The sequence below is a fragment of the Vitis riparia genome, chromosome 14, assembly GCF_004353265.1.
Source record: "Vitis riparia cultivar Riparia Gloire de Montpellier isolate 1030 chromosome 14, EGFV_Vit.rip_1.0, whole genome shotgun sequence".
Lineage (NCBI taxonomy): Eukaryota > Viridiplantae > Streptophyta > Magnoliopsida > Vitales > Vitaceae > Vitis > Vitis riparia.
Window position 1 is genome coordinate 29,023,940 of NC_048444.1, and position 26,646 is coordinate 29,050,585.

At 33.5% G+C, this 26,646-nt stretch overlaps 6 protein-coding genes across 9 annotated transcripts; 3 read left to right on the forward strand and 3 right to left on the reverse strand.

Moving 5' to 3' along the window:
- Nucleotides 1-509: 509 nt before the first annotated feature.
- LOC117930642 (Werner Syndrome-like exonuclease) lies at nucleotides 510-1,136 on the reverse strand. The gene has a single exon (XM_034851275.1). It carries the CDS (start codon nucleotides 1,134-1,136, stop codon nucleotides 510-512), a length of 627 nt encoding a protein of 208 aa, XP_034707166.1.
- Nucleotides 1,137-7,551: 6,415 nt separating this feature from the next.
- Nucleotides 7,552-8,446, forward strand: LOC117930865 (Werner Syndrome-like exonuclease). Its single transcript, XM_034851625.1, has one exon. The coding sequence runs from the start codon at nucleotides 7,571-7,573 to the stop codon at nucleotides 8,201-8,203; it is 633 nt and encodes a 210-aa protein (XP_034707516.1). The 5' UTR covers nucleotides 7,552-7,570; the 3' UTR covers nucleotides 8,204-8,446.
- Nucleotides 8,447-10,061: 1,615 nt separating this feature from the next.
- LOC117930787 lies at nucleotides 10,062-15,000 on the forward strand. Its single transcript, XM_034851516.1, has 4 exons — nucleotides 10,062-10,276; nucleotides 10,953-11,833; nucleotides 14,411-14,552; nucleotides 14,652-15,000. Exons 2-4 carry the CDS (start codon nucleotides 11,287-11,289, stop codon nucleotides 14,719-14,721), a joined length of 759 nt encoding a protein of 252 aa, XP_034707407.1. The 5' UTR covers nucleotides 10,062-10,276; nucleotides 10,953-11,286; the 3' UTR covers nucleotides 14,722-15,000.
- A 162-nt stretch (nucleotides 15,001-15,162) lies between these two features.
- On the reverse strand, nucleotides 15,163-19,360 carry LOC117930788. Its single transcript, XM_034851517.1, has 3 exons — nucleotides 19,153-19,360; nucleotides 18,481-18,629; nucleotides 15,163-15,593 (listed from the first exon to the last, which is right to left on the reverse strand). Exons 1-3 carry the CDS (start codon nucleotides 19,241-19,243, stop codon nucleotides 15,507-15,509), a joined length of 327 nt encoding a protein of 108 aa, XP_034707408.1. The 5' UTR covers nucleotides 19,244-19,360; the 3' UTR covers nucleotides 15,163-15,506.
- A 959-nt stretch (nucleotides 19,361-20,319) lies between these two features.
- Nucleotides 20,320-24,790, forward strand: LOC117930722 (pentatricopeptide repeat-containing protein At5g66520-like). Of its 4 annotated transcripts, XM_034851383.1 has the most exons (6): nucleotides 20,320-22,105; nucleotides 22,199-22,349; nucleotides 23,023-23,248; nucleotides 23,335-23,409; nucleotides 23,619-23,750; nucleotides 24,451-24,790. In XM_034851383.1, exon 1 carries the CDS (start codon nucleotides 20,335-20,337, stop codon nucleotides 21,880-21,882), a length of 1,548 nt encoding a protein of 515 aa, XP_034707274.1. In that variant the 5' UTR covers nucleotides 20,320-20,334; the 3' UTR covers nucleotides 21,883-22,105; nucleotides 22,199-22,349; nucleotides 23,023-23,248; nucleotides 23,335-23,409; nucleotides 23,619-23,750; nucleotides 24,451-24,790. The 4 variants fall into 4 exon arrangements, with proteins under 4 accessions (XP_034707274.1, XP_034707273.1, XP_034707275.1 ...); XM_034851382.1 differs by lacking the exon at nucleotides 23,335-23,409; XM_034851384.1 differs by lacking the exon at nucleotides 23,335-23,409 and having other exon boundaries at nucleotides 23,116-23,248.
- A 206-nt stretch (nucleotides 24,791-24,996) lies between these two features.
- Nucleotides 24,997-25,623, reverse strand: LOC117930725. The gene has a single exon (XM_034851388.1). The coding sequence runs from the start codon at nucleotides 25,568-25,570 to the stop codon at nucleotides 25,322-25,324; it is 249 nt and encodes an 82-aa protein (XP_034707279.1). The 5' UTR covers nucleotides 25,571-25,623; the 3' UTR covers nucleotides 24,997-25,321.
- Nucleotides 25,624-26,646: the final 1,023 nt, after the last annotated feature.

The following is a 26,646-nucleotide window of genomic DNA, read 5'->3' on the forward strand; positions in this document are numbered from 1 at the left end:
CCCTATAACACCAATACTCTTTCTACTCTCCCAATTTGGCAACTCCCCACTTGTCATGCCCTCATTCAAACTCGTGGCTTCCTTTATTAGCACACATGTCGTTGTTACGAGCCCTTGTCTTATGAGAAAGAGTTGACCACTAGACATTTTATTGGGCCCTCAGAGTCCCATTAGCAAGTGGGTCAAGGAAGGGAGCCCATGGATGTAGTGACCAAGGTATTGGTGGAATGGCCGGGTATGGTACATGGGCTCAGCCCAAGACAGCAAAAGACAGTAAACTGAGATATCCCATATGGATAACCAAGAAAAAGGTAGAGAGACTAGTAATTGCTTGAAGATGTATTTGTGTATGTGACAAGTGAATAAATGTTATAGAGATCCATGCCGAATTTTTTGTCAGATCAAACTCACAATATGTTCTTCATTTCAAATACTTAGTCAGAAATAATCAAATGAAGACTACTGAAAATCTAAAGAACAAAACCCTAGCTAGATAAGTATCCATCTGTTCAATATTTTTCTATGATCAACTTGTGGCCAATTCTATAAGAAGCATAAGCATCAATGCAGGCATATTCAACTTGGTTTTCATTAAGCACCCTTGCTTCCCAGTTACTCATGCACACATGCTTCGGCTTCTTCATCCTCAGATTTACCACTTCCCATGCCAGGTCCTTCAGACCCGGTCGCCGAAACCGCCCAGGCCACCGCTGCATGGCAAGAACCCTAACGTCGGCACTGCAGCTGCACTCTAGGCCATACTCATTCTTAAGCTTGTCAATGTCACCACCAACCTCAACCCCCACAAAAGTGAAGTTCGAGTCTAAAAGGAAACCCTTGAGAGATTGTGGGATTTCATCCATGTAGAAGAGTTGAAGGATAAGGCACTTGTTGTTGATGCAGAGTTGCAAGGTGGCAGACTTGTTGCTCATTGATGGGATCCGGTTAGGCCTCCACTCGATGTCAAGGCCAACCACCATGGGCTTTCCTGCATATATGGAGAGGATTTCTTGCACCCATTCGTCAACTATGGCTGCTTTGTCTGTTAGGGTTATTTCTATGGTTTTTCCGGCGAAGTTGACTGAGTATTTGGAGGTGTTGGGGTTGAAGGTTATAGTGTTGTTAGGGTTCATCATGATCATGAGTTCTGTATAATTTCTTGCTACCATGAGAAGTTTGAGAACACAAAGTACAATTGTTTGAAGATGGTTTATATTGGTGAATTAGAAAGAATTTGTAGAGACTGTGACACCAAGGGACCAGTAATCATAAATAATGATATTCAATTCCCTTCAATCTTGTTGCATATGGCCTAGTTCAGTGCATTGGAACCAGTACTTGAGTTGATCATATGATTCAGTGCAGTGGCATTTAGTATTTGGAAGTGGAGGGGTTGAAAATTAATTATAATGTTGTTAGTGTCAAATTTTCCATCATTTTATTCAACTTCAAGGAATACCTAAAGTTAATCTAGTAATTGGATCATAGCACTACCTAAATTGGGTTTCTAGCTCGAGCACCCGTAAATCTTATGTGTAAATATTGTTTACTTTGAACTATAATCCACAAATTCCATCTTATTACTAATTTTTCTATCAATGATAATTAATGAAATCAATTCACTCTCTCATGTGAATGTGGATCTTAACTTTCTCTAGTGTTGTTAGACCTTTTATCATTTCATACAATTTTGATAAATTTATAAAATCTAGGTAATAACTATATACAATAAAAAAATATTGTCTAAATCAAGTTTCTAGTTCAAACACTTACAATTAAATCGATTTGCTAGCTCTCTCTTGTATGGGCATCATCTATTTAGGTCCGCCCTTACAACTTTAAAAAATTGCATAAGATCGAGGAATTAATTATATATAATATGTCATAAATTTATTTTTCTAATTAACCTACATAAAATATCACACTTATAAAATTATTTTACATCTATGTTAAATTTATATCTCATATTAGCTTCAATTTCAAGCTTCTCATCAACTATGTAAAACATTGGTATTCTTTTAATTTTAAGGGTCTATTTAGTAGTGATTTTAGGAAATATTTTTAACTTTTCTAATATTTAAAAAATTTTATATTTTAAGTATTAGAATATAAAGACTAAAAATACTTTTTAGAATCATCATCAAACGTACTTTAAGTTTTATATCATGTACTCCTAGAGGATGATCATTAATACATTTAATTTTTATACAATCTTTGCCCTAATTATGTGTCGTTTAGATGGTGTTTAATTCAATTTTACAGTATTCCTTTTGCAAATGATTTAGTTACATGTATGTATATTTTTTCCCAAGGGAAAATTTTGCATTACAATTGATATTCCAAAGTACTAGCTATCAAATTTAATATAGTTTTTGTCCATCACCAAGAAATTGCCTATGTATGCTTTATCCTATAATCAAACTTTATTTCCATTAAAGTGCAAATGGTTGGTCCATGCATCTTTCACTTTAGGCATCCTTCATCTTATGCTTTTTCTTTCTTTTTTATAGCAGAGCTTGGATTACCTCTTATAAGGACCATTTGGAAACTGCATCCTCTTAAAAATAGTTTTTTAGAATTGTTTCAAGAATAGAGTATTTTCTAATACCATATTTTATTTATTTTAAATCACTTTTATTTTTAAAAAATAATTGCAAAAACTATGTATATATTAAAATAAAGCATTGTAGACAAAATTTATTTTTTAAAAATATATAAAAAACAAAAAAAAAAATAGATTAAGAACATTCCAATTTTTCGAATAAACTTTTATTCTAAAAAATATTGAAGAATTGTTTTCTAAATATATTTTTTGACAACTATTTTCCATAACTAAGAATTGCATTTTGATAAAGTACTCAGAAGGTCATCAGCCTTGAAACTTACAAAACTTTGAGGCATAGAAACTAATGACATGCTTGGAACCCTTTTAAATTCTTTCATGTTAACCTCCATTGTGGGTAAAACAAAAGCAAGTAAATTTCCCTTAGGGTGAACCTACTTTCCCATCATTAGTCAATTTCCTTAGTCAAAAACTTGGAAAAGTATTAAGCTTTTGTGGTCACTGGTCAGTGGCAGAAGTTCTTATCCTGGACTACTCCCAATGACTCCATTCCTATGAAAATGATACTTCCAACACTATATGACAATGGGAATTATTAATGTGTTTGAATTAAAATATTTTTTTAAAAAAAATTCATTATTACAAAAATCAAACTCAAGGATGTTGATTCTTGAGTTGTAGTTATTTTTATATAAATTATTGGTCCATGTCTTGGAAACTAAACTGGGTTTCAAATCAAAGTTGCCAAACAGGGACATCCCATATAAATAACCCTTTAAAACTTTTATCCTCAAAATTATGATTTTTAAATAATTTTTATATATAATGTTTTATTTTCAATCTATCTTCATAATTATATAATTAATTATTTAGTATACTATTAATTGAAAATCTTTTTGTTTACCAAAAAAACAATTAACATAACTACCTAGTGTAAATCCCACTATTTATGTATAATGTTAAATCTCAACATCATTCTCTTATCTCACAATTCATATGCAAATCATATTAACAATAAGTAATAGCGATGAAAATGCACTTTTGTTAGTATCATCTTTTACCATAGATGATTTAGTACTCTATTTGATTTAGATTTCTAGAATTATTATTTGAAGTATTTTTAGATAATTATTGAATGAATTTATTATTTAGACATTGGTTGGCCATTTACAATTAGTTTATATTAAAATTTTAAACTACCTATATAACTGTTTTATTAATTAGGGTCATTTATAAATTGAGCATTGGGATTCGACATATGAAATGATTGTGATACCTTCGACCTCTAAGTTCAAGATGTTACGAATAAAGTATAAAAAAAACGTAACAAACACATAAAATTTTACTCTTAAAAAGTCATTTGAGTTAGCCTTTGCTTTATACCTCATACTAGCTTCAACTTAAAGCTTCTCATCAACTATGTAAAATTTTCATGTTCTTTTAGCTTTAACTAGATTTCATATGTGCTTTTAGAGGACCACTACTTACACACTTATGACGTAATGGTTGCCTTAATTATATGTTTATCTTGCAATTTATTCAATTTTATACATTCTTCTTTGCAAATCATTTGATTAACATGTAATAAAATCAAATGATATTTAGAAGTAGCTATCAAATTCAATATTTTTGGCTGTCACCTAGGCAATTGCCTATGCTTTATTCTCTAATCAAAGCATCAAGGAGATCAAAGATTTTGTGACCTACCCAACTTTATTTTCATTAAAGCACAAATGGTCGGCCATGCATTTCACTTTAGCCATAGTACGTTCACTTGTTTGCTTTTCTTTTCTTTTCTTTTCTTTCCTTTTTTTAATATTAGAGGTAGGATGATGATAAACTAACTATTTGCTATCAAAAACAATTTTGTACTTTTTTTAGAATAAAAAATAGTTTTTCCAAACTTCAAAAACAGTTTATTTTGAACCGAAAACAATCTTTACAAAATTTATTCTGAAAATAAAGTGAAATTTAAGATGTTTTAAGATACTTTATAAAATGTTCCATGAAAGATTTAAAAATATAGGAAATAAATTAAAAACTTTTATATAGCAGATGCATGCATATAATGCTTTTACGAATAATAGGTTAAGGAAATTGTTTTTCATATTTAAGAACAGTTGTAAAAAATCGATATTTTATAATTATTTTTAAAAATACTCTCAAATGGCCTTTGATTTCCATTAATGGAAATCCATCCATAGTAAAAAAGTTTACAAGTTTTGAGTGAAAAAACACACAGAGTGGAGAAAAAATTGTTTCCAAAAAACTATGGTGAAAAACAAATTTTTGGAAACTATTTCCAATAATCTCTAGTGGCCTTTAATTTCCACTAGTGAAAGTTCCATAGGTGTCAAGGCTGATCATGACCTTGGGAATACTTCTTTGATGACGTTTTCAGCATATATCATAGCTATGAAAAAAGCAAGTAAAATTCCTTAGGCACCAAGGAACTTTAATTTGCTTGGTAAAGTATTACATATTCCTTGTGTCTAATCAATGACAATGATGACCGATCAATTTCCATGAAACTTTCGGGATCTTTCTAATGTATGTCCAAAGACTCCAAATTAGTCTCAAGTGAATTGATATTTTTTATTTTATGATGTAATTATGATGATGTTTTCGAGCGTTACAACTTAGTTGGAATGGTTGAATTAATGGTTATCTTGAGTCTAACCCGAATTAAGAAATAATTAACTCAAGTTTAACCCAATCCGACCTCTAATTCAAGATACTCAGTCCAAGTCCAACTTAACCTCATTTTACTAAATTCGAGTTGATCAAGTTGAATTCGAGCTGATCAAATTGTATTGATTAGGTTAATTAGGTTGCATGATTCAAAATTCATTCATAGTATTTTTTTTCAATAAAAAGAAAATTTTATATATTTATACCAAAATTTAAAAAAATCAAGATAACAATCAAAAGTAAAAATAAGCTTACATATCTACTTGAAAAAAATGAAAAAATATATAATATAAATTTAATTTGATATTTTTTCTTTAAAATCTAAAAAGAAAATTAATAAATTATATATGATATAAATATTATAAAAATATTAAATCAGATTTGAGTTAGGCTCGAGTTATTCGAACCTTAATCCGACCTAAACCCAAATTAAGTTTGAGTTAAGAAAACTTAACCCAAGCTTCACCTAAATATTGAAAATATTTGCCCAAATCCACCTAAACACTATATTAGATTTGGGTTAGGTGGGATTAACCCACATAATTTGCACCCCTGATGTTCCCTCATTTTAAAAAGTAATCTGGCAAACACTAGGATAAGGCTTAGGATAAGGCTAGAATAGAGCTTCTACATGAAATTATATTTTCTTAACTTCTATATTAATTAGGGTCTTTGAATACAACTAGCCAAATGGACATAAAAGCTCTGTGAAATTTAAAAAAGAGGTTTTGACTTCTTCAAGGCCAAAAAATCATATTAAATGAAATGATTCTCTAGAATTTTAAAAATGATTTTTGAAACTTTGTAATAACTTAACTTTATAAAGAAATCACTTCTGAGCATTACAAAACATTTTCGATCTTACCAAAATCATTCTCAAATGTATTCTTAAAACCTGTTTATGAGTGATTTTCATATGAATTAAAAGTGTTACTTATTGTTTAGATGAACTTTCTTACAAAAATTAAATTTTTGACAAAGTTTTAAAAATACTTTTCAAAACCTAAACGACTCACTTCAAGTGATCCCGAGACAAAAAAATTTTATTATTATATAATACGTAATATAAAAAAACACTATCAAAACACTTTCTTTCACTTTATATCCAAACAATGATTCTCTTTTACATGTATTTCTAATGTAAATATTCTCAAATACAAGAATTGTAAATAAAATTGTTTTAGAGTACATTTGCTTGAAGTGTATTCAAAAATATTTTTAGGAGAATAATTTATCAATATTTCTTTAGGAAACACCATACATGATTTTTTAGATTTTTAGAAATGATTTCAAAATTTTATCAATCATCTAATTTTTTTTTATAAAAAAAAAAAACTTTTTAGGGTAAAAGTGCTTCCCAAAATGACCAACAAATGGGCTTTTAATTATCATATCAATCCTAACTAAATAGGCTCTTAATTTAAAGTGCATTTCACCTAATTATAAAAAATATTTTTAATTTTTTTAATACTTAAAAAATAAAAATTTGTTACAAAGGTAGTGTTTGATTTTTTACTTAATTCTAAATAGAACCTTAATGTTTAATAGTGTTAAATATTAAGTTGTTTGTTTTTGTAGTAATTTATTTCTATTAAGTATTAAAAAGTAAAAAAAAAAAAAAAAAAAAAAAAAACCAATATAATATTTTTTCTATTTAGAAAAAGCTACATATTTTGGTAGTGTTTGTTTTTTTACTTAATTCTAAATAGAATATTAATATTTAATAGTGTTAAATATTAGGTTTTTTTATAATATTTTATTTCTATTAAGTATTAAAAAGTAAAGAAAAACCAATATGTTATTTTTTCTATTTAGAAAAAGCTACATATTTTGACTTTTTCTATTTAGCCAAAAATTTATAATAAGTCATGAAAAAGTAGAAAAACAAACAACCTAAATTCTGAAATAAATTGCTCTTAAGCAAAAAAAACAAACAGCATGGTTTTTTCTATTTAGTAAAAAATTTATAATAAGTGATGAAAAAATAGAAAAACAAATAACCTAAATTCTGAAAACAAATTGCTTCCAATAAAAAGCCAAAAAAACAAACACCATCTAAAACCACTTCTTAAATTCCCTACCAAACCTGATCTCACCATCAAATATAAGGTTTCAAATTTTTTGGCCATTGTGGAGAAAAGATTAAACTACTAATAGTAAAGGTGCTACCGTGCTAGATATGCATTAAAGAAAAGTAAAAGCAAGATTCCAAAGAGTCGTATGGCTAATCTAAAAATCAAAATTAATCTCTATAAATACCAACTAGTAGCAAAGAATTAACCAGACAACACCTTCAGCTTATACAACAAAGAAGCCATGTTCGGATTCATCACCAACCCCTCCTCCATCACCTTCAACCCCACTACCTCCAAATACTCCGTCATCTTCGCCGGAAAAACCATTGAAACAACCCTAACCGACAAGGCAGCTATTGCAGACGAATGGGTACGTGAAATTCTCTCCATACATGCCGGAAAGCCCATGGTGGTCGGCCTAGACATCGAGTGGCGGCCTCACCCGATCCGATCAATGAGCAACAAGTCCGCCACGCTCCAACTCTGCATCGACAACAAGTGCCTGATTCTTCAGCTGTTCTACATGGACGAAATCCCGGAGTCCCTCAAGAGCTTCCTCGCAGACTCCAACTTCACTTATGTGGGGATTGAGGTACGTGACGATATTGCGAAGCTGAAGAATGAATATGGGCTAGACTGCAGCCGCAGCGCCGACATTAGGGACCTTGCCATGCAGCGGTGGCCGGGGAGGTTCCGGCGGCCGGGACTGAAGGACCTGGCATGGGAAGTAACGAACCTGCCCATGAAAAAGCCCAAGCATGTGAGCATGAGTAACTGGGAGACCAGGGTTCTCAGTGAAAATCAGATTGAGTACGCTTGCATTGATGCTTATGCTTCTTACAAGATTGGCCACAAGCTGATCATAGAAAAATAAGATGCTTTTCTCTTAGGAATTGTGTTTGTCTTCCTGCCCTGCAATAGCTAGGGTTTTGTGTTTGTACTGGGTGGTTACTAGGGTTTTGTGTTGGTAGAAGGTGGCTGTATTTTCCTTTTCTTTTTTTGGGTTTGCTTGTTGTGGGTTTGTTTTTAATTTTGTGTAATGGGTGTATTAAGAAGTTTTTAATTTTGTGTTATGAAGGTAATGGGTATATTAAGAAGTCTTTCTTTGCTTCCTTCTTAATTATTCCTACTAGACCAAGTGCTTATTAAACATTAAAAACATTGTTTGGAGATGGGTATTTTGGAGAAGTCGGGTTACGTTTGGAAAATGTTTTTAAAAATAGTTCTAAAAATTAATTTTTAAAATCCATTTTTCCACGTGTTTTAAAATAATAACATATTTAAGAAATTAAAATATTTTTAACTTATTTTTATATTTTTAAATATAAATATATTAATAAAAGTGATTAAAATATGTTTTCCAAAAATATCATATTGTTTAAGTTTTAACTATTAAATATATATTTTTATTATTTTATTTTAGAAAATATAAATTAAATATAAAAACAATTATCAAATAGGATGTCATGTTTTTATCTACTAAAATTTATTTTGTTTTGATTAAAAAGAAAAGAAAAAAAAAGTTGGGGAAAGAATCAAGTCAACATCAATCCTCCCCGTCAACCTATTCTTATCTTCTTTCTTTGTCTTTATCAAAAAAGTTGGGAAAGACTCAAGTCAACGTCATTCCTCCCGTCAACTTTAGGGCTTTATCTTCTATTAGCGTACCAAAACCAATATATTCTTAGGGTCGGCTTTATTAATCGGGTTTCGAACCCATCCATTAATTTGGGCCTATGCCCAAGTGGTGGTCCATGGGCCTTTTTCCCTGACAAGCAAACAACAAAAAAGAGTCATAAATGTGACAAAAATATACATACATGCATAATACATATGCTATATATGACAAACAGTAATATGGGCCTAAGCCCAAACCTAAAGACAGATAATAAGACAGATTTGGGCCTAACATAATGGGGCCCATAAAAATGAAGCCCCACCACTGAGTATGAGAGGATCGTCTTCCCCGGTTTTTTTTTTTTTTTTTTTTCATTTTTAAAATTTTTTGATGTATTTATGAAGTTATAGATTCTAATCATTCTAAAAACAAATATTTATTTTACAAACAAACCCGACACCCATGATGTTCGAACCCATCACCTTACCTTTGATACCACTTGTAAAACCTACAAACTCTCCTAAAAACAATTTATATTAAAAAAGATGTATGTCATACCTTAATAGTGCACTCACTCACATGTCTATAACATTTGAAAATAAGGATAGTTAATAAACATAGCCAACTTCGATATGTAGTCAACAATTATGATTGTTTTTTTTTTTTTGGCTATAAAACAAGCTCTTAGCAAAAAAATCAATTTGGGGAATTTATTAATTACCTTGTTATTATTATGATTTTGACTTGTTGGAAATAAATTTTTAAAATTTTTGTTTTAATTTTTATTTTTTTAATGGACAAAAATTATTTAAAAAAAAAGGAAGAAAAAGACAAAAAAAAATTCAATAAAATCCTTAATTTATATTCATTTTTGAAAAAAAAAAAAAACATCAAATCATCATGTGTGTCATATGTTTGGAAAATACGAGTGCTTTGATTATTGAAAATGACCTTTTTTTAAATTAAAAAAAAAAGAAAAGAAAAGAAAAGAAAAAAAGATAAAAAAATCTCAAAACGTGTTTGGTCATTGTCCTCTTTGCTGCAAACACGTCCGATCTGAAAGGCTTTATCCGTGTCTTATTTTAAAAAAAAAAATACTATCTTCTTCCAAAAAAACGCGTTTTTGCCGAACTTTTCGAAACGGGCTCTGAATATTCTTGAATTGTTCCATATTCTTTTGCTTTGTTTTCTCAGCTCCCAAACAGGGGTTCGAAACAATCGCTTTGTGAAAGGAGCTTCCTTTGAGCTTTCAGAGTCCTCCATCCCTCTTTTCTCTAGTCCTTTTGGGAATCGGCAAATGGGTTTCTTCGCTGTCACTCTGTAATCAATGTACGTACTGTGGATTTCATCTCGGCTTTGTGTTCATTTCTTGATATTATTCTTTTTTATTTTTGGGTTTTTTTTGGGTTATCCTATGCTTCATGATTTCGTTCCAGGATTTTGTTTGGTTCCTGAGAGAGATGAGAAAAAGTTGAGAAAAGGAGAGAAAATTTGGAGTTCTGTGTTTTATGGTGTTTTGATTTGAAATTCCGAACTTACCCTAGCGGCCTAGCCAAGCTAAATGGTTGTGCTAAGCTAAGTTGAGTAGTGCTTTTTGCTTAGAATCTCAACTTCCTTTTTCTTTTCTTTTCTTTTGTTTTCCCACAGTTTTCTCAGTAACCAAACAGTGTACTAGGCTAGTTGCTTGTTTGATAGTGGTTTTTTTTTTTCTTTGATGAGTTGTTGGTTATGACTCAAATTTCCAGCAAATTGTGAATGAAATAGTTGTAAACTGCTTGTGATAAAAGAAAATCATGTTGGAGGTGATCATGGTGTTGAATATCCATTGAAATACCCATATCTATATCTCAAACACTCATAGATGTCAGTATATATTTTTTTTGAAAATCTTAACCAAATCTCTATGTTTTGCTTCTTCTTTTTTTACCATTTTCCTAGATCAGTATCACAATTCAATTATCTCTATATTGTCAGAAACCTGATAAGATGCCTGGATTTTTTGCAGGATGGTTTCATTTTCAGGTTTTTGAGGCGTGAAGAACAAACCAGAAGAAAAAGAGGTTACTTTTTTAAAGTTGTATAGATGGCAAAGTTGCATGGTTTCACTGTTTGAGACATGCTTGGATAATGCAATTATAGAAATCCTCTTTGCTTTAATCATGACTTCAAAGTAGAAAAGGCGGTTTCCTGTTTGAGGGTGTGATGGTATCATCCAAAATTTCCCAAACCATGAGCTTCGTTTGATTAGCATAACATTTTAACAGGAAACTTTTAGGGTTTTAGAAATACCAAGTAAAAGTTTTGCTTTTTTGGCATTGGAAGGGAGATTTTTATATGTAATGGGTCATCCAGCCTCAAACGAAAGTGATTTAGTTGTTGATTTGGAAAGTGGGGGGAATACAAGTGAAGAAGAGGGGGGTAGAAACCCGTCGTCCTCTGGTGGCATACCTGCAAAGAAAACATTAGGAAGGGCTTGGAGCGGGATTGTGGGATTTGATGGATGTATTAGGAGTGCAGATAGTGTAAGCATATGCAAGAGTGAGTTAAATTATGGTGGGGCTTTTGGGAATAGTGTGGACTCATTGGTGGGTGGGTTGGGAGAAGAGCAAATGGAGTTTGTGGGGAAGAAAATGAACAAGGAGAAGCGGAAAAAGATAGGCTCTAAAAAGCCTTCTAAGCCACCCCGGGCTCCTAGAGGTCCATCATTGGATGCAGCTGATATGAAGATGGTTAGAGAAATAACTGAACTAGCCATGATGAAGCGTGCAAGGGTTGAAAGGATGAAAGCATTGAAGATGAAAACGGAAAAGGCATCATCATTATCATGCAGTAATTTCATTGCAATGATCATCACCATCCTCTTTTGCTTCATTTTGATCTTTCAAGGTAATTTGTTCTTTCAGAACTTTTTCTAATCATATCCACCTTGATATTATGATTCATATGTACAATCTGGTTGGTCGCTATGATGATTTAATTGTGATGTAGGCCATGACCTTATGGTTGTAAATTTTACGTCAAAAGTTCCTGTGCTTCATTTTCTTGCACGCATTTGTCTGCATTGTCTTATTTTTTTGTTATGATTCCTAATTGAGGCCATCTTAATTGAAACAACGCTTCCCAACATTGTCCATAATCTTAATCCAGAATTGAGGCTCATTATTCCACCCATTTCATCATTGATTTTCCAGTTCACTACTGAAGAACTTAGGATTCTTCTTGGGTTTTTTAGACTAGGTTTTCTAAATTCAGCAATAGATTGGATAATGCAGATCTTTTACTCTCAGGCATTTTTTTCCTTTTCTCCTCAAACCCATTGGATCTCTTCACATACTGTTGTGTTGCATGTCACCATTCCCTTTCAACAAGCGCCCAAAGCCAAGAAGGCGAGAGGGTACACTAAAAATAACAACCACGTCTTGCTTAAAACTTAACCACTCCACAAAGTTCATCAAAGTTGGGTTTGAAGCTTTGTTGATTTTTGACCAAAATGTTGACGAGGCAACTAAATTTCACTTTCCTCGGTGCTTGGCTATTCAATATCTCATATTTGGTTGCTTATTGATAACTCAGATGGGAGTTTGCTAGTCTATTTGCTTGCTTATCTATCAAAAAAAGTGATATAAAACAAATAGAAGCTATCAGCATATTTGTTCTAAAGATACACAGAAGAAGCTGTCAGAATAGTCTATTAAAAAGTGCAATATGAAGTATTTATGTGAAATCAAAAGGGGCTTCCAAAAATATACCCTTTATGATATAACCCTATTGATTTTTCTTTGTGAGTATGTAGGTTTTGCTACTAATATTTAATAAACCTGTAAAATTTATGAATGTGTGCATTAAGTCTCGATGATCCACCTTCCCGCATTCTTGTGTGTGATTCACTAAATCATCAAAAAAATCTTCTCGAGTATGAAACTGTATAGGAAGTCTATAAGTTGCTGCCCAGTATTCTTTTTGTGTATTTTCATGCCTGCTTTTACTTTCATGTCAGCACTACAGCTGCTGTTACTCTATTTTCAGAATGGATAACACTTTGCCTTATAATAGGATGAGCAAGGACTTGTTTGGCAACTGTTTTTAAAAACGGTTTTCTGTTTTTTGAACAGAAAATAACTTCCTTACTTCAAAAACCCTTCTTTTTTTTTATACTAAAACTAGCTTTTGAGAATTTGGTTTGAAAACAGGACGATTCTTGTAAGGGGGTGTTTGGTACGTCGGAATAGGGAATGGAAATAATATTTTGTTTCCTTTCCTATTTCTTAGCGGAATGGAATGAATTTGATGATTCCATTTCTAGCATTTGGATGAACTTAGGAATGCAAGATTGGAATGATTATTTGTTTCCATTCCAATGTTTGATAATAATAGGAATGGAAATGAAAAAGAAATAAATTTACAATAATATCCTTACATATAATTTAAAATATTTTTTATTTTTACTTTTATTTTTAAAAATAAAATTTGAGAGATTTTTTGTTATTAAATAATAAGACTAAAAATATATATATACTCAATAAATAAAAAATTAACCATAAAAATCGTATAACCCTAATGCACAAATATTCAATTATTATTTTTATTAAAAGTTTGAATAATTTGTCATGCTTAAGTAGTTATAAAATTATATTTTTCAAAAAAAATTATTTATTATTATATTTAAATTCTCAAAGCTAGCAAATATTTTTCCTATTTTCAAAAGAGGAAATAAAAGAATTCAAATTTATTCTAATTTTCAACAAGTATCATATCCGATAAAATCCATAACCTTAAAAAATTTTAAATATTCCTTTTTTTTTTATCACAATTTTAAATAATTTGTCATGCAAAAAAAGCTATAGAATTATATTTTACTAAGAAAAAAAAAGAGAAAAAAAAAAAAGATAAGAAGTGGATGATGAATGGATCTCTACCTTTACAAAGAAGATAAACATCGGGTTTGAAAAACAAGATAAGAGGGTAAAATAATAATTTAGGTTATTTTATATTATCAAATAGGTTTAATGAATCAGAATACCACCTACTTTTAATGAATGCAAATCCGACTCATAAGTTGGATTTGATTTCTGCCGGAATAATTTTTTATTTCATTTCCGCCTTCCTAACATTTATCCAAACATAGGAATAAGGGAGAAAAGGAATGAGATGTCTATTCCCACTCCCTATTCCCGTGTACCAAACACCCTCTAAGAGTTTTAGGTTTCTCACTGGTTTTTTTAGGTTGTTCTGAGAACAAATTTCACTAGTTCGTTCATATTGTCTTGCTTTAAACACAGAATAAAGCTGTTTTCTATAATTGAGTTCTCGAACAAAATTTTGTTCCTGAAAACATAGGACTCTCTTCCAAAACTTTACCAAAAGTCCTTAAGCCTCTCTTCCCTCTTTCAGTGAGTACCTTTTGTTGTAATAAATGCATATATTCTATAATCTACTCTCTCTGATAAGATATGTTCACTACAGGAATCTGCTCTAGGAGCAGCAGTTCAAATATGAGCTTCCATGGATCTCCAGAGACTGCAGGAGATGGTGGTATGATTAGCATCGAGCATTCCATGAACCCACCTGCAACTGAAACCAATGGACCTGGTTCTGGCTTTCCAAGGTATATCACTCTCCTTAGCTTCAAAGTTTATTTTTCTTTAATGTTTATCCACCATCAATGGTAAAAATATCTTGTGAAAAATCAATCTGTTTTTTGCAGTTACGCAGAATCTGCTTCTCTTCAACAAGCAGCACTGCAGGATGGGAGAAAGGAATTTCGAGGAAAATGAAAATTTTCAGCTGGGGTTTTCTAGGAAGAGTTCTCAGAAGTCTGCAGATGTATAGAGCTTTGATGTTTTTGCCATGTTCTAGGCTGTACAGAACTGTTGGAGGAATTCGAATTTTTGTAATTTTGTAGAGACATGCCCCTGTTCTTACATTGAAGCTAACACACTGCAGAAATTTGTTGTTTTTACACATTTTGACAAAGTTCAGAACCTTGCCCATGCTGATTTCTTGCTTGGCTTTCCCAGATAGTAGTACACAAATGGAGAGTTCTGTGGTCCTAAGATCAAATCTTCTTGTCCAAGATCACAAAATGTTGGTGATCTCCTCTATCTAATGAATGGGGGTGTACTTTGAAATTGTCTACTCTGCACCCACCTCTATCTTTCAATATGAATCACTAGGTCCATTGATACAACAGAAACATTTGGCAAAATGTTGCCCATGACCCAATAGATAAGCACATTTCATTCTCCATTTTAGGGATTGGTTACGTAAACATCTGCAAAAGTAATCTGCTACTGCTAAAGAGACAAGATAGGCTACAGGATGGCAGGAATGCAGAACTGAAATTGAACCAGTGAACCAACCTTTATGTTCAAGGTAAATTTGAGACAAATAGGCAGCAAATCCTTGGATCTAAATTATAAGACCCCAGAATGAGGATACATGAAGAGCCTACAAACATAAGAACCCAAAACAGTAATCTCCAGAACGGTTTCATGTAAAAATGTTCAGCAATCAATTTTGCAGCAGCCAAAGTGATACTAAAAGGTCTTGAGTGCTGATACTAAGAAGATTGAGATTTGATGGGCTCTGCCCGAGGCCTCCATAGTCCCAGCCTGTACTTGTGGGTGTGTCTCAAGATCAGCTTCCTCTGCATTACCACAAAACGCATCATTAGAATTGATTTAATAAAGAGCAAGAAACTTCACATTTTCTAATTAATTCATTGGCATCAACAAATTAAGCCACAAACCACAAAAGATTTCGTGTAAAGGCATTATCAGTGGCAGGGGAGGTTGTTTCTTTGGAAAATTTGGCAGGGCAACAGTAATTTAAGGCAATAGCACCATAGTTACTATACATGGGCTTTTTTCAGTTCCAGACATGTCCGGTGAAAAATCCACCCATGTTTTTAACAAATGTTTTTCTTTAGAATGGAAATTATTTTATGAAACTGAGTGTTAGCTGTGATAAGGGAAATGCAAATTCCACTAGTTTACAAAAGTAATCAGAAGAGACCTGATTTTCTGTCAGGACATAGCTTCCATTCAGGCATATCCCATAGTTATGTGGAGAAGCACACAATTATTTTACTGATTAAGTATGATCTTTTTTTGGAGAATGAGGAATCTAATATTGCAGCTAATAAATTTGCTTAAGTTTATTGCTTATGTGTGTGACCATGGGAGTTTCTAGACAATGCCATTGTTCATGATGGGCACGATGGGCAACATGAATCATGCAACACCAAACTAGTCTCTTACATATCTGAGAGATTTAGGCTTGTTTGATGTTCTCAAAAACAGTTCTTGATTGTTATCAAAAACAGAATTTTGTTTGAGAATTCAAATATAAAAAATAGTTTTCTCAACTTATTCTCCATGAAAGTACCATGTACTCGTGTACATTGCAAAAATTCTCAAATTATTCTCCACATTTTTAATTGTTTTTTACGATACTTTACAAAAAACACCTTAAAACATATCAAAATTGCTCTAAAACACAACTTGTTTTCAGAACAAATTCTCAAAAACCTGTTTTTCAGTAAAAAAAAAATTATCAAACATGTTTTGTAATTAGAAATTGTTTAAAAGAACAAAAAACTGTTTTCAATAACAGTTCTCAAACAGATCCTTAACTTTCAAGTGTCCTGTTCTATCCCCACTTGGACACCCTGTCTCATTGTGTAGAACTTCCAAACATTCAGGCAAATAGGGTGTTGATGTCCAAAATAAAGAGACTATGCCCTACTCTAAACAAGGGGGGGAAAAAGGGTTGTCCTTGTGACCCATGTGTTAGGTTCCCGATTAAGCTATCTCAGTCATGAAGAATAGCATAGTAAATTGTAGATGGAATGAGGCAAAGAAATTGTTTTGTCATTTTCTGAATATCTGTAAGTGTATCACTAAGGATAGATGTGATTCTGGTTGAAAGGGACGAAGAATGAGATTTTCACTGTAAAGTCTCTTTATAATTCTCTTGATCATTGCTGTGCAGTCCCGTTTCCGTGGAGAATTATTTGGAGCCTGGATGTTCCTACAAAGCTGGGCTTTTTTGCTTGGGAAGCTTCATGGGGGAGGGTTCTTACTCAAGATCAACTCAAGAGGAGGGGCTGGATTTTAGCTAACAGATGTTCCTTGTGTTGTGCTGAAGAGGAGACGATAAATCACATTCTTGTTCATTGTTCCAAGGCGAAGGTTTTGTGGGATCTCGTGTTTTCTTTGTTTGGTGTTAATTGGGTTCTTCCGTCTACGGTTAGAGACACTCCTTTAGGTCGGTGTGTTTCCTTTAAGGACAAGAAGCATAGAAAGGTTTGGCGGGCAGCTCCTCTTTGCTTATTTTGGACGGTTTGGAAGGAAAGAAACAAGATAGTTTTTGATAATGAGGTCTTGTCGATTCAAAGAATGAAAAATTCCTTTGTTTGTAACCTCTCTTCCTGGGCTAAGTCTTCTATAGTTGTAGGTCCCTTATCTTTGATTAACTTTGTGGACTGGTTGGGTTCTTGTTGAGGGTTGGTGAGTGCTCGTCATTGTGTTTTCTTGTTTTTAGGTGACTCTTGTATACTCCCTGTATGCTTCGGGTCGCCTTTCAAGCACCCTTTATCTAATATATTTTTGTGGGTTTATCTATCAAAAAAAAAAAGTTTCAGGAATGGAAAAATGGGATTTTTTTTTTTATTTTTTTTTTTTTAACTCAACTTGTACAAAAACTTTCAGCACTTGAAAAAAGCCTTTTGTTTATAAATAAATAAGATTATATACAAACAAACACCTAAAGGGGGCACATCCCATGTTGAAGGGATGCATACAAGGATCTCTCAAAAATAAAAGAGGAAAAAACCAAAGACCCTTACACCTTAATAAAAAACTTCAATAATGCATCTAATGTTCAGCCACCTCAAGGGAAATCTACTGGTTTTCCTTGCCTAACAAATTTAAATAATTCATATCATTTTTTCATTGGACTCTCAAAAACAAAGAAAATAAAGAAACTAGTAGAAATGCAACTTCAACAAACCACAGATTCAAAAGGAACCAGCAGTCATAACGTGATCATTTGGTTGCAATCCAACTGCAATTTGAATAATATTGGTTCAGGTCTACAATTTTCCCCTCAAAGAAGCAAGGATACTCATGCCTTTCTAGCATTATATACATAACTTTGAAAAAGGCCATGCACGAGTAACCCATATAATCATTTGCTAACAAAGAAAAATTACTCTGCCAAAACCAATAAGAATCTCGCCTTTAGGCCATATACTAGCTCCATTTTATAACTCAAGACCTTCATATTGCCTAAAAACAACACATCCTGGAAGAACAACTAGAAGTAGTATCATACTGAAAGAGTCGTGATAAGTGTATAAGTAAAGAACATTGATCAATTGGGCCCATAAAAGATGCTACTGCTTTGAATCATGATCAGATTACAAGTAAAGAACATCATTAATTTTCCGTTTACAAATTACATGAGGCCCAGTTAAACATGATATGGATAAATCAGCAGCATACAGATATGCAGAATAGAGAAATACTCACATGTTTGCAAGGAATGCCGAGTTTCTTAAGCCTGAGAGTGCGGGTGACAAGCAGCTTCTGAAAGTCTCCTATCTCAGTTTCAAGCTTAGCCACATGGGTCTCAACCCCTTTACCTATTCCATTAAGAAACTCTGGTATTCCAACCTTCACTGCCACAAATCAAACAGACCCCTTTTTCAAACTCAGCAAAACCCTAAACCCCACTTTGGATTGTTGAGAAAATGTAAGAAAATAACAGGAATTTAAAATTTTAAACCCTAGAATCTGAGGCATGAACCTAATACAATTATCTCATTTCAGTTTCAAGCTTGGCCACTTGGGTCTCTACAAATTCCAGTATTCTAACCTTCAACGCCAGAAATCAGACCAACCAATTTTTCAAACTATCAAAACCCCAAACCCCCACTTTTGATGGTTGAAAAAATGCAGGAAAACAAGAGGAATTTCAATTTCTTAAACCCTAGATTGATAATCACTAGGGGCATGAACCCACTAAAATAATTAGGCTTAACTTGACATACTCAATTTCTATACACTTCTCCTCAGTTTTCTTATCAACCAAACATAATTTTCCATCTTGCGCATTTCGGCCTAACCGTTAAATTAATAATAAGAAGAAGAAGAATAAAAAAGTTGTTTTCTCAGCAACCAAACAGATGATGTTATCAGTACCTATATAAGGAGTGGATTTGGAGAAGAATCTAGGCAACCCAGCCTGCCATGAAATTCCCATTCTGTTGCTGATGATTTGCCTCCACGCCATTTTCGATCTGCAGTTATGATTTCAAGATTCTACACCACCCACACCACACAGCCGTACCAGTCTCTCGCTTCTTCCCCTCAGCCGGTTGAACGGCGCCGTTTTAAGCCTCTGCAAACTCTCCAAATAGGACGTGATGAAGCCTATTGAAACGACGTCGTTTTCAGCTTTTGGAAACCTAACCCTACCATTCGGGAATAAACTTTTTTATTTTGAAAAAATAAAATATTTAAACCTAAAACCAATGTTTTCAAAATCAAACCGCTCAGTCAACCAAAAAAATTATCGGTTCACAATTTCAACTGCGGTCGAATCGGTGACGTTATAAATATATAATTTATATATTATTTAAAAATTAAAATTTTATTTGAAAAATCAAAAAAATAGTTTCAAATTAGAAATTATAATTATAATTTAAATTTTAAATTTTAATATTTTAAAATTCATTTTTAAATAAAAAAAAAACTTATTTTAAAATCACAAATTTATTTAAATTTATAATATTTTGATTAATTAAAATTAAAATCATAAGTTTTAACATCATGAAGTAAAAAATAATAAATATAAAAAAAAATGAATAATAATGAGATAAGGTAAAAAATCATTTTAAAAAAAAATCGGAAGAGTTTTTCTAGCATGGGGATTCCAGCAGGTCGCGAGGCTTTCTAACAGGAGGTTCCAGCGGGGTCGCAGGGCTTTCCGGCGAGGGATGTTCCTAAATATTCTCAATGTATTTTTCCATGTTTCTAAATATTTCTTTAAATAATTTTTAAATAATAAATTATTTTTTATATTAAGCCCGTGTCATTTAAATTTTTTATATAAAAATTAAATAATTTATATATATATATAATTTTTTATTAATTTTAATTAATTTTTCATATTTTTTATTTATAAATCAAATATAAAAGAATTATTAGTGACTATACTTGTTAGAAGTAGGCTTACTAAAAAATGGTATGTTTGTATTTTCTTAGATGCCATGATAAGTTTAAAACTTAAACGAAAACATTCAAAATTTAATTTTAAAATTCATCACTCATTTTTAGAATTAATTCTCAAAAAAAAAATATTTATAATCCGAAATCTGAAATATGTTCTTCAATTTCAAAAACTACGTGGGATCAATTCAGTCAGTCATGCAAGAAGCGAAGCGGCTCCACGCCCATCTCATCACCTCAGGTCTCCACCAGCAAGAGAACCATCTCCGCAAGCTCATCACTCTCTACACCTCCTCCTCCTCCTCCTCTCTCCACCACGCTCGCCTCCTCTTCGATGCCGTCTACCACCCCTCCACTTACCTCTACAACACCATGTTCCGGGTCTACGCCGCCAGCCCAACCCCACTTCACGCCTTGCTCCTGCACCGCCACATGCTCCGCCACGGCCCTCCTCCCGACACCTACACCTTCCCCTTCTTGCTCAAGGCCTGCTCCGCCCTCGCCCACCTGCCCAAAGGCCAGGAACTCCACTGCCAAGCCTTGAAATTCGGCTTAGGTGGCCATGTCTTCGTTGAGAATTCTTTGATTCACTTGTACGGGTCCAACTCTAGGATGGACAGCGCCAGGAGGGTATTTGATGGGATGGGTTATCGAGACATTGCGAGTTGGACGACTCTACTCGCGTGTTACGCGAATTCTTGTTCTGTGGAGGCTGCGAGGAAGGTGTTTGATGAAATGCCTGAGAGAAGTGTTGTTTCATATAGTGCTATGCTTGCGGCTTATGTCAGAGGGAATCGGTTTAGGGAAGCGTTGGAGTTGTTTAGGGAGCTATTCAGTGTGAAGATTGAGCCGAGTGATTCTTGTGTGATGAGTGTGCTTTGTGCTTGTGCTAATTTAGGAGCTTTAGATGTGGGCAGATGGGTGTATTCCTTTGTGTGTCACAGTAAGGGGGATTATGTCGATAGTCGAATTGCTACTGCTTTGATCGATATGTTCTTCAAATGCGGTAGCATAGAGCATGCACTGCTAGTTTTTGAAGGAGCCAAAGAGAAGCATGTGGGTGAATGGACAGCAATGCTATCAGGACTGGCAATGCATGGTCTTGGTGAGCAATTAATTGAGGCCTTTGAGAAAATGGTGGACTCTGGAATTAAGCCAAATGAAGTGACATTTGTAGCACTCCTATCTGGGTGCTCCCATTCAGGTCTGGTAAATGAAGGGTTGTACTACTTTGATAGAATGGAGAGCAATTTTGGGGTTGAGCCCACTGTCGAGCATTTCGGTTGTGTGGTTGATCTTCTTGGTCGGGCTGGATTGATCGATCAAGCAATGCAACTTATCAGTGAGATGCCCTTTGAGCCTAATGCTGCCATTTGGGGTGCTCTTCTTAATGCTTGTAGAGTCTATAAGAATGTTGAGGTCGGTGAGCTTGCTGCCCAGTGGCTGATTAAGGATGAGCCATGGAATGGGGCTCTTTATATGACTTTGTTGAGTTTGTATCGCGAAGCTGGGAGATGGGATGAGGTGGAGAAGGTGAAGCTGAAAATGAAGGAGGTTGGTTGTAGAAAGGGCCCTGGTTGTAGCTTGATTGAAGTGGGTGGCATTTGTTACGAGTTTGTGGTGGGAGACAAATCACATCCTTGTGCGGTAGAAATATGTTTGAATCTTAGTAAAGCAATCATGGAATTTAAGGAACAATAAATTGAGTGCTTCAAGTTCAAATCCAGGATTTGAGATTCATAACCTCAAATTTTTTTTGCTCATATTATGTGAGCCTTCTGATTGTGAGTTGCTGGGGACATCATGGTAAAGAGGACTTTTCGTGTGAATTTGGTTGAACTTCTCAGATGGAATGGCAAAGAAACCAAGTTGACATGTTGCCTTGAGTGGTAATGAAAAGAGCCCCAATATAAAACCATCAAAGGTGATCACATCCTAACTAAGCTCTCCTAGTTGTAATGCACAATGGTTGGCAAGGTCAAACTGTGTTTAATGAGCACCATTGGCATCTCTGCAGGATCCATGGGAAGTGCTAAGCCCAAACTTACAAGTTGATGGGTTTAATGTTTTTCTCATTCTGGAAGCACAAGATTAAGAAAAGCTAGAGGAAAACAAAAAATGTGGAACTGAACCCTGATTAAGGATATCCACCATCGACAAAGAACAAGGTATTAATGCAAACATGATCCTCCATTTTACCTGCTCTCCCATGTGATAAATAGCTAAAAGATGAGATTCCATTCTCTACATATAGCTTAATCATATGTTCATACTTGCATAAAAGTGGAATGATGACTTGGTTTAGCATGTGCAATTGTTTTTTTTGTTGAATGCTGATCGGAAAATGATTATTATTTTTTGTTTTAGTCATTTTGTAGCCCCTTAATCATGTTGAACAATTTGGGCAAAAGCTTGGATAAATAATCCATGGGATTTGGCAAACTTAGGAAAATTTGAAACCAAATCATTGATAAGAAGAAAAAGTAGGTTATCGAGACTTGGAATGCAGTGACATTTGTTGTGCTTCTATCCAGATGTAGCCTTAGGCTACTCTAATAGAATGGATATGCCTTCTAAGCCTAATGCTGCCATTTGTGGTGCTCTTCTTAATGCATGTTGTGTTAGAATTTTTATGTGTGGACTTACATAATCAATTTGATAATGCCATAAATCAATGTTAATTTAATTTTTGCATTGTGTATCATAATGGGACTGGACACATTATTGTTTGATTTCTATGGGCTCAACCTAATTCACTTGACTGCACCATTAAGTCAAGTGGTCCAAACTGTGTATGTGTGATATGTAATATATATATATATATGAATTATTTTTATTTAGGGTGAGCTAGAAAAAAAAAAGGCAGGTTGTTGTTAGATCCTGTTCTGTTTTCTCTTGGGGCTGAGAAGAGCACGTACTACACGAACTCTTCAGAGCACACACACCGATTGTTTTGGGTGTAGAAAGGGAAGAGCCAATTGAACTCGGGGTTTCTCTCCATCATGAACTGATCGTAACCTTGAACACCAGAAGAGCACATGAATGGCTTTCCATGGGATCAATCAAGGTTAGGTTTTCTTAATTCCCAATTTTTATTATATGCTTTAATGTCTACATGAGATCCTGTTTATGGTTTAATTTTTCAACATGTAGAGTCTATAAGAATGTTGAAATTGGAGAGCTTGCACCTTGGAAGGCAGTCAAACTCATGGCCTCTTGTTAAATAAGGTTCTAATACCATGCTCGACAACTAATTTTTCTAAAAACTTAAACCGTTAGAATTTGGATCCACAATGTATATCATGCTCTCTAATAATTGAGTTCATCTCATGAAGCACAACACAAGTGATCACTTCCTAAGCAAGTTCTCCTAGTTATGATGCTCAATGGTAGCAGTATTGATCTTTGTTTGACAAACATTGTTGTCATCTTTTCAGGACTCATGGACTACTCTACAACAAGCCCTAAAGTTGATGATTTCCAACCTTTTTGTCATCCCAAAATCACAACATAAAGAGAAACCAGAGAAAAACAAACGATATGGAACCGAACCACAAAAAAGAACCAAGGTATGAGATGCTGACATGATCCTTCATATTTGAATGAAAATGGAGCTGTCACTTGGGTTTTAAGTTTTAACATATGTACATATTTGCTCTTTTTGGCTGAATCTTGCTATTGAAGTTATTGTTTTTTTAGTTTAGGGTAGGTGGGGAGAGTTGAACAATTTGTTGAAGCTGGATAAATGGATAAGTCATTGAAAACTTTGGATAATATGAATGAGTATTTGATAGGAATGATAACTGAAAAGCATATGTATACATAATTTTACTCAACACATTCCTTCTTTAAGTGAAGTGTTGGATTAACATGTGAGCTCATGTTCCATGTTGAGACTCGAACCTAATTCAAACCTAAAACCTCACATTCTACCGATTTCTTACAACTCCCCTTTTAACGTTCCTTTTGTATATGCTGTTAGAAGGATATGTCTAGAGGTATTAGGGTTTTTGGACTTCAACTAAAGCCTATCTACTTTAATCTTTTATAATTTTGTCATTGAGTCGCGTTTGAAAGATTATGATGTTTCTTTGTAGACATAAAATTGACATTTCATTATCAATTTTAGGGTTTATAGCGGAAGTTTTTATTACTTTTACCATAAGATAAAAAAAATGATAGAACATGATATTGTAATCATCGGATGATATAAAACAAAAATAATAATAATTGATTTTGACTAATGGAGAAATGATGACCCATTTTCAGATGTTGATGTGTCCCATAATTTGCAACATGGGTGGGCCGACCAAATTTCAAATCTGCCCCAAATCGATGCAGCTTTTTTGGGAGAAAATGGTGGGAAGACAACCATTTTGGCTCAAAAAGCTTCCACAAATGGAGACAATTGGAAGGCATTTTTGGTTACACATATGAAATTGACTACTGCAAGTCTGCAATTGAATCCATGATACAGCTCATTCACAGCTCCCCAATTGGCTGGCACGTCTTTCAGATTTCAAAATATTGTATTTCACTTTCCTTTTGTGAATTCGTGCCCAAACACTCTGAACAATTATTAGCTAAAATAAATTCCGCTTCAAAGCCCTAAAAATTTATTTTTCTTATCATCCTCATTAAATAATAATTAGGGTTGTTTTTTTCAGTTCTTTTTAAAATATTTTGAAAAATTCCACTCAGTATCGTTGAATATATTCATGATTGATTCAACCGAAGATATTGAATTCAAGAGGAAATTCTTCTTCTAATTTTTTTTTCCATGATTTTTTCAAAAATAGTCTTGAAAAGGACAAATTAAAGAAATTTAGAAACAACTAAGACAAGATGAACAATAGAAAAACTACAAAATCAGAAGACAAAAAAACTACAAATTGTGCGATCAAATTGGTGAACTACTCCTCGAGAAGTGAAGTGTCCAGATCTGATTGGCCGATACTATATAATTAAAAAAAAATATTAAGGAACTTTACTTCACACTCCACGTGGCTCAACTCCACATGCTCAGCTACCAGTCCTCATGGTCTACAGCATTGCTCACTCCGCCTAAGATGCCGGCGGCCGGCGAGAATCCGGCATTTGTGAGCTTCCGGAATGTTGTAGAAGAACTCCTGGAGAGAGATCAGACAGTGCAGCCGCAGAAGAGGAAGAAGAAGCAGAGCATGGAGATCAGAGCGACGGACTCGAAAGCCGTGACCAGACTCCACAGCACGTTGTCGACGACCGAGAAGTCCAGGTCCGGCCACCGGAACCCGCGACTGGACCACCTCGGAGAGAAGTACGAGGATACCAGATCCGGCCACCGGAAAATCGAGAGCGGGGGAGTGAATTCGAGCTCCAGCCAGCGCAACATCGACCACCCCCAAGCCATCTCCGTCAACTTTCTCTCTCTAGATTCTCGCTCGCTCTCTCTCTCTCTCCCTCTCTCTCAAGCTCTGTGTGTCTTCGCGGCCATGAGCCATTTTAAATAATCTCCAGGGGAATTATACGATGCATCCGGGCCTAGTTTAAGAACAGTGCACCATGCTATTGGAGTAGTTTGGACCGTTAGATAAGCGGGGTCCCAAGACTGGTTGATGGAATTGTAATTTCGGTGGGCCCTCGGATTTTGAATCTGACTGATACGTGCGGTGATGCAGATTTGACAGTTATTGTTATTAACGGTCAATATTAGGAATTATTTTATTATGAAATTTAAAGATAAAAAAGCAATTAAAAAAACATAATTTAAATCAGGATATATTTTAAAATTATTTAATCTTTTTCGTATGTTTCTTTAAATTCTCTAAGAATCAAATATAGTTTAAAAAAAATATTAAATTATAAAAATAATAGCTCTAAAAATATTAAAAAATTTAATAAAACTTTAAGTATGATCTTCCTCAAACTAAACACTAAATTAAAAATAATATTTATAAAATATTTTTTAAATATATAAAATATTATCATATTTAGTGAAAATTGAATCATGATTTAAACTTCAATTTCACATTGGAATAAAAAATAAAAAGATAATTATCAATCCAACTAACTCATTGACTCAATTAGTTTTCTTGATAGAAAAATGAAGGAAAGAAAAAAAAAACCCTAGTTATAATTTATAGGTACATAAGGTTGTGTAGGTGAGTGTATTGATGATGAATCAAAGGCATAACTCAAGTGATGAATGGGATTTTTCTTTTTGTTGGATTATAATGGGCCTCCTAAATATAGTGACCTATTGTCTCGTGCTAAAGGACTTTGTGACACAAGAAGTCAAATGCTTTCACTTTCATGCATTTTGAAAACTTCATCTACTTTTCATGGAGTCAATTCTCCTTTCCCACCAATTTTTTTTGAATTCACTTAAAAAGTTTAAACAAAAAAATTAAGTAGACTTTGTTTGAAAAGTGTTTTTTAAAATAGTTTTTAAAAATTATTTTTTGATGTTTTATAAGGGAAAAACTT